The 7,410-nt window shown below is 39.5% G+C and overlaps 1 protein-coding gene and 1 long non-coding RNA gene across 2 annotated transcripts in view; one reads left to right on the top strand and one right to left on the bottom strand.

Annotated features, from left to right (window-relative positions):
* Nucleotides 1-1,834: 1,834 nt before the first annotated feature.
* On the bottom strand, nucleotides 1,835-3,680 carry LOC112949446. Its single transcript, XR_003249828.1, has 3 exons — nucleotides 3,556-3,680; nucleotides 2,988-3,052; nucleotides 1,835-2,528 (listed from the first exon to the last, which is right to left on the bottom strand). It is a non-coding gene; the product is annotated as an uncharacterized LOC112949446 (long non-coding RNA).
* A 1,032-nt stretch (nucleotides 3,681-4,712) lies between these two features.
* The window catches only part of LOC112949447 (nephrocan-like), an 8,895-nt gene continuing 6,197 nt past the window's right edge, over nucleotides 4,713-7,410 (top strand). The window contains exon 1 of the mRNA XM_026041854.1: nucleotides 4,713-4,904. Within this exon, the coding sequence (XP_025897639.1) occupies nucleotides 4,713-4,904 (192 nt within the window). The remainder of the gene's footprint in view (nucleotides 4,905-7,410) is intronic.

Genomic DNA, 7,410 nt, shown 5'->3' with positions numbered 1-7,410 from the left:
GCGGCGCCGCCCGCGCGCGCCCCCTGCCGGCCTCGCCGGGAGCCGCCGCGCCCGGCCCTTAGCGCGGGAATTGCCGCCCCTCGGGGCCTCATTCCAGCTCCAACCGCCCCTGCCTGCAGCGGCAGCCCGTCCCGCGGCAGGAACGCTGGGCATTAACTTCAAGGAAGGGAAAGCACATGAGCACCTTAATTATTTTGAAACTATGCTTGCAGGATCCCTAAAAAAAAACCCGGGCAATTCCAGCCACCCTTAAAATGCCCGGCAAAAGAAGCCAGGCCAACCTTAGCTCTGCTCCATAGGCAAATCATGCAGGGATTATGGAACTCGACCTCAAAAAAAAAAAAAAAAAAAAAAAAGGTTTGGACCTTCAGTTAGATGAGACTGCATTTGAGTAAACAGTAGTATATGTTAACATATAGCATCTGTTAACCTGATATATGTTAACCTGATAACATCAGCAAAATAACATTTACAGGACAGGGATAGTTTGAGCCCCGGCACCTACCAGTAAGGATTCTTGGTGAGCCAGTCTAGTTTTCTGCACCCAGGAGGCATCTCTCACAACCAGATACTGCAAACTGTGTGTTGTGAAAATTTTGAACTGGTTGCATACCCCTAATGTCAAAATGACCTCACATAAGATTTGCTCATCTGTGATTGCTAATCACAGGCTGACTTCTTCACACGTAATTTATGCACAGAATTCCAATTATTCGCATAAGGGAGAGTGTGCAGAATGCAGGGAGTGTTACGCTGCCCTCGAGGAGCAACAGTAGTTCCTGCGTGCAGCCCTACACGCTCGCACTGATCCCTGCAGTGCCTAATAAATTCTCGGAAAACAAACGCTGTGCTCAATAGTAAACGGCCTTCGGGTTGGCGAGGATATATTTTTATATAAAACAACGCAACGTAACACCTAAATCTAGAGGAAAAAACCACCCTGCTGATCCACATTGCCACTGCTGCGCCCTTAGCGCCCAGCGCCCGCGCTGCAGCCGGGAAGCTGATGCGTGCCATGCTTGGAGCAAGACTTCTTAGATTTCTACATTTTGTGTGATCCCTGCCCTCTGGGCTTAGAGAGTTCGTAGTCGGTTGCCTTTTACAGGCGTTCACTGCTAAAAGCAGTGATTTTGGGACGCAACAATTATACAAGTCATTTCTTAGTACTAGCTTTTCTTCTTTACAGTGCCTGTTTTGGTCTTAGTCTCATGTTTCTTTTTATATATATTTTTATGCTTAGTTCATTCTGAAATTTTGTTTTGGAAATTTTGATTATTTTTGCAGTGAAGCAAAACACACATTGAAATTTTTTTACAGCCTGGAAGAATGAAACCATCTTTAATACTCGCAGAGGGTATAATTTAGGGAACTTCTCACCTTGTTGAAATTGCCTCACTTCCGAGGTAGACAAATTCTTGAGAGCACACTCCATCTCTTAGCAGCTCCCAGCTGCCAAGTCCTCAAGGACTAAGCTCCTGAGCTGTGTGCTCTGCAGGGAGCTCCTTTTGTCCTGCGATTTCCTGGCCTTTCCAGGGACAAGGGCCACTGGAATGGCAGGAGCTCAGCCTTTCCCATGTTTTTCATTGACAGGACTGCAGCTGCCCCCGTGGATTTGTACCATCATGTACACTGCAAAGTAACCAACTTTGGATGTTATGGACCGCCTTATTTCAGATATTTCTAAACACTCCATGGCTTCAGTTTTGCAAATTCATTCTCCTAATCTTAATATCTTAAATTTATGGAATTATCTAAGTGTAATCTTAAAATACACAAGAACTGTATCTTGACATACATTGGTGTGCTTTTGATAAATCTCTGTCTGCTGAAGAAAAAAAAGGCCCCCAAACACCAGTATTACGTATTATTATCAGGAATTGCTGAATCCTGAGTGAGCCAAGGCTTATGCAGAAAGGCATGATTTTATTTGACCAAATACTAGATTTGGAAAAGAAAGAAAACTTTACAATCACATTAGGCCTTTTTCAGACCAAAAATATAAGCAGCAAACCTTGAAAATAAAAAGAGAGTTAAAATTATTTTTTATTCAAATTTGTTCATTGTGTTTTCTATTTTGCCCTAATTTTCCATAAACAATGTTCTTATTAAGAGCCGAAAAGACAAAGATTCCAGTCAGAATTTTTACTTTAGCGGGGTTTGAACTGAAATGTTTAATCTCGTTTAAAGCACATACTGTGTAGTATGTCCTTGGGATTTCTTGCAAATACAAGTTACAGGTGCTACCTTCCTTCCTTCCTTTCTGACAGGGGAATGACTGAGCGCGATATCAAGCCGTTACTTCTGCACTCCACTTTGAAAGGGTTTGAAAGTCTTCATAAAAACTGTTGGCAGGAAACGGTCTGCAGTGATTTCTTTTCTGAATGTCACACTGCCAAGCTGTAGACCACACTGAGCCAGCAGTATTCCTTCCTTGGAACGCTATTCACCTTTCTCTGGAGCTCGCCTTACTGCTCGGCTTGGATTTGTGCAGTCCCATGACTCTACCAGTCCTCTTACTATCAGGTTGCCTAAAATGAAGATAAAATAAAATAAAATAAAATAAAATAAAATAAAATAAAATAAAATAAAATAAAATAAAATAAAATGCATTTGTAAATACCTGTTCTCATGGAGGTGTTTCAGAATTTACAGGAAAAAAAATTAATAGGATGTTTTTTCATAACAAACACTTTAAAGTACCCAGTTGCTTAGAGCATTTATATCAGAGATTAATGGATACAGAGTATAATTTTTGATTGAATCATGACCAACAATACCATATAAATAAGCAATATTTAAATAAAGAATGTTTCTTTACACTAATTTGAAAAGATCAAGAATATAGATTCTGCTCAAAAATATGAAGGGTCAAGGATATCACCCTCTGAATTTACTCCGTAAATACAGCTGTAAATTCTAACATCAGCTGAGTTGCTTTGGATTTGCAAAATAGGGAAGGTTCTTATTTAAAGGGATTCCCAGTTCACCCTGCAGTGTTGTAGAGCTCCAAACTGCAAAGTTCAGGGCTTGATCTGCACGTCTTCTGAGCATCCTGGAACAAAAAGTTTTTAGTTTAAATCTTCATGTGAGGCCTAGATTACATTTTGAGGAATACAAATATCTAAGTTTCTGAACATTACTGTCTTGTTGACCTCAGCATATAAACACAGGTAAGTGAAAAAACAGTGCATCACCTGCTAAAATTTGCCCTAGTAGCTGCCAGCATGCAGACAGGTTTTACACTTTTATCTGAGCACTTTGACTCTTCTAGAAAAAATCAGCTAACAGACCCTATATCAAGATATGTTCCAATGTTTGCTTTAAAATATCATTGCTTATCCTGCTCACCCACTCCTTTTTTTTTTTTTTTCTCGTAATTGATCAATATGGCAGAAGTTAGGCAGGATTTTCTGCATGCATGGAGTGTTAAATGCACCAGTTCCACAGGTTGATTTAGAAATAAGTTTTTTGCTGTTGCTGCTTGGCTTGACAGACACTGGTTGCAGTTTCATCCTACAGTGCAGAACAAGCAAGCAAGAAGATGGAAGGACCTACGTCAGAGAATATGGCAGTTTTTCACAGTAAAACCAGCCCCATCAAATGGTCATTCCCACTGAGGACTGTCCCTGGGCCAGTGATGAGTTTGCCAGATCAATTTGCCATCATCTTCTGATGTCCTAGTTTTGAATTTGAGGAACAGGATTAGCTGCCATAGAAAATATGGAGAGGATGGAAGAAAGCAGAAAGTAATGCAAAGCAGATTGATACGATAAGACATGAAGGTTTCCTAAGTACACAGCTTAAACTACTGAAAACAAAGGAAGCAAAATGCATCGGAAGTTCCTAAGGTTGTCACCAACCAAAATGTAAGCCTTGCCTGACTTCACATGACTCACTAGCACAGCCAGCAGATACATGAGAGAAGCACTAACCACCATAGGAAACTCTGCAGGGAACCTTAGTGCTTCCCACTTGCAATTTTCTTCATCATCTGCCACTGGATTTACACTAAGTGCTTTCAGGTGTTGCATATTTGTAATTTTCAAGTACAAGATGAGTAACAAAACTTTGAATTACTGCATCATATGAGCAGAGGTAACTTAGATATTTACAGCGTCTTTTAAAAATGCATACCAACCACTCAGATGTATCATAAAAAATCATGAAGTAAATGGTGTTTTTAATTTTAGAATAAGAATTTTTTTCTTTTTTTGTCATTTGTTTTTGTCTGAGTAGTATGAGAGGAGGTATAAGAGAAAAAAAAAAACAAAAACCAAAACCCTTCTCTGCTGGTTGTAGCTGGGCTTTACAGTTTCTAATACTGGGTCACAGAAGATACAAAAGCTTTATAGCCCCACTATAAAAGAGCTCTTTATCTTTCCTCCACTAATTCTGTGGTGTCACATTTAACAAAACTAGGAAACTGGAGATACTATGGATGTTTGCAGATTAGATATCAGGTAATAAATAACACTAATTTCACATACCTACAAATGTAAAGGGACCTTATCACTGTTCAAATTTCTCACCCTTTGTAATGGCTGCCAACATTTTAACCCAGGCAAATTGGGGTATTGTTTTTGCTGTTTTTTCACGGGGATAAAACACACAGCCATAATATCCTTTTATCAGATTTCATGGTATAAAAGGACTTTGGAGCATAATTCACGCCATGTGCGGCTGCGATGGTTCCCGAGTTCCCGTTTTGGAAGATGTATTTGTCTTACTTGTTAGTGGTTTTGCTCCCTCTCCCCGGCGGCGGCCGGAGTGCCGCTTGCCCTAGGAGGTGCAGCTGCGATTCTGCGCGCTCGGTGCAGTGCTACAGAGCCACAGAGGTCCCCAGGGAGATCCCGACCACTACCAGGAGACTCCACATCAGTCACAGCAAAATTAAACTGCTCCAGGTAGGAAAAGTTCAGGATAAACATTTCCTGTTGTGCGCTGTGAGTAAAAGCCAGCCTGCCCAGCTGGTAGTGGCTTTTAGGTGATGGGAGAATTCTACTGAAGCTTCTGTAACTGATAAAATGGTGCCAAATGTTTTCACTTTGACTCGCTTTTTAAACATTATAAATATATTCTTATATGTTTTCATTATCCTGTGGTTCACATGGCCTTGATCATTTCTTTTATATGCAACTCAAAAAGTAGTTATTAAAATCGTTATGATCTTGCATTTATGTTCTATAGTTTGCAACAAAAAGCCAAATCTTGACTTGTTTTTAAACTCTCAAATGTCTATTCATTGTAGAAGTTTAATTTTCAACTTGTTCAAAAGCTGTTCCTTCTCTTAATACAGTGTAATCTTTTTTACTTACTAAATACAGAGGTTTTATGTAACTAGAGTGATTTGCCTAATAAATGAAACTGAAGTTCTTTTTTCCTGTGAGTTGCAGGTTTCAGGCACAACTGCTATTAAGAATCACAGTAGAGCCGGTGATCACGGCTTGATCCTGCATTTTTAGAGTCCAAGGCAATGTATATTTTATAAAAGCAATGATAGGCCAATCTAATAACCCATATAAACAACAGCAGCTTCTAACGGAAGCAGACAACTACTTATGTTGGTAAAAGAGTTTTTACTGGGGTTCTTGGGCATCAGTGTCTCATATTATGAAGTCATCAGTTTATGCTCGTTTTGTCCTGCACTGAAGCAATGCTTCTCTATTTCCCCCTTGAAACATATTACTTCAATAAATTTACCTGTCATAAATAGACACAAGGGAAGTATTTGCAATCATCATATTTGCATTTTATGTACTTGCCAGATAACAATTTTCTACAAGTAATAAGAAAGAGAGATGTTTTCTCTTAAATATACCTGTCCTCCTACAGAGAATAGATTTTAACTGCTCTGAAGCACATTTTTAGTTTTACTCTAACGACTGAATAAAATGGGCTAAAAGGCAGTTCAGAGCTACGTCAGGGATACCTGTTGCCCACTGACAAATAGTTCCTATTTTGAGCAATTTAATTTTGCAAAGGCATTTATTTCTCTTCCAGTCAATACTAATAGCACGGTTTTTCTTATGGTAGCTCCCACACCTTTCTGAATCAAAGTTCATCAGTGTAAACTCTTCTCAGTGGTGGCCAGTGACAGGACAAGGGGCCATGGGTGTAAGTTGAAACACAGGCAGTTCCATCTCCATGTGAGGAAGAAAAACTTTCCTGTGGGGGTGCCAGAGCCCTGGCACAGGCTGCCCAGGGAGGCTGTGGAGTCTCCTTCTCTGGAGATCTCCCAAACCCGCCTGGATGCCGCCCTGTGCCCCGTGCTCTGGGTGTCCCTGCTGGAGCAGGGGGCTGGACTGGATGGTCTCTAGAAGTCCCTTCCAACCTCAGCCATCCTGTGATTCTGTGTAATTTAGCTAATGACCTAGTTAAACTAAAGCTCTGTCTATAAAATAAATTCTTTAAGAGAAATATATCTTCTGTGCAAAAGAATATGTTTTTATTTCAAATTAAGAAAGATGAACCATTTTCCCCTTCTTGGGCTATTTTCCCATGCCTGTCAGCTATTCCTCAGTTACTAGTAAAGTGGCTTTAGATTCTGACTTGGGGAAAAGATAAGTATCTGTTATAAAGCATTTAAATATTTGTTATAGGTGAATACAATAATAAAATAGATGTTTCTTGACTGTTCAGAACAAATGGTGCATGAAAGCCTTGCAAAATAGAGTTTCCCACTTTTTATCCTTAACTCAACTGACCAAATAGTATTTCTTACAGCTGCTATTGGCTTTGCACTGAAAGGAAATAAGACTTTCTTGTGCTACCTGGCTGTGATTATCTGGATTCTTTACCTATATTTACAAGCCCAGTTTAATCCTGTTTTTCACTTTTCTTTCCATGTGCTCCTGAGGTCCTGCCATCAAACAAAACATACACATGCTTAATTTTACACAGCTGAAGAACTCAAGTAGCACATGTAATAGCACCTGTAGAAACAGGCTTTGATTTTTATTTGTAAAGTACCTGTCTGGCTGCTTTAAGGGAACTCCCCCCTCTTCCTGTTTCATTCATTTCCCTTATCTTAGAGAAAACAAAGTATTTCCAAAGAAAAGGTGAATGTAAGCCTAGGCTTTCCACAGCTGACCCCCGAAAGCATTCAGAGCATGTTATATGAGCATTCTCATGTAATACGGTTTGGTAATTTGCAGCCTCAGAAAAATAAGTATCTGGTTCAAACTGAGCATCCCTATGGATTACTTCATGGGCTATACTGTGAATTGATCAAACCTAAATTGGTAAAGAAATTAAAAGGAACTTTATCTACTAAATTCTGCCATCTTCATGAGTTAAAGAGCTCTGATAACCTGTTAATTCTCAGAATAATGTTTTATTTATTTCTAACCATACTAATGTGTATACTTTCTGCTTAAAAAAAAAAAAAAAAAAAAAAAAAAAAAAAAAAAA

Source organism: Nothoprocta perdicaria, unplaced genomic scaffold (genome assembly GCF_003342845.1).
Source record: "Nothoprocta perdicaria isolate Ctin4 unplaced genomic scaffold, notPer1 scaffold_296, whole genome shotgun sequence".
Lineage (NCBI taxonomy): Eukaryota > Metazoa > Chordata > Aves > Tinamiformes > Tinamidae > Nothoprocta > Nothoprocta perdicaria.
The sequence above is the reverse complement of the archived record's forward strand: the minus strand, read 5'-3'. Positions and strand labels throughout refer to the sequence as shown.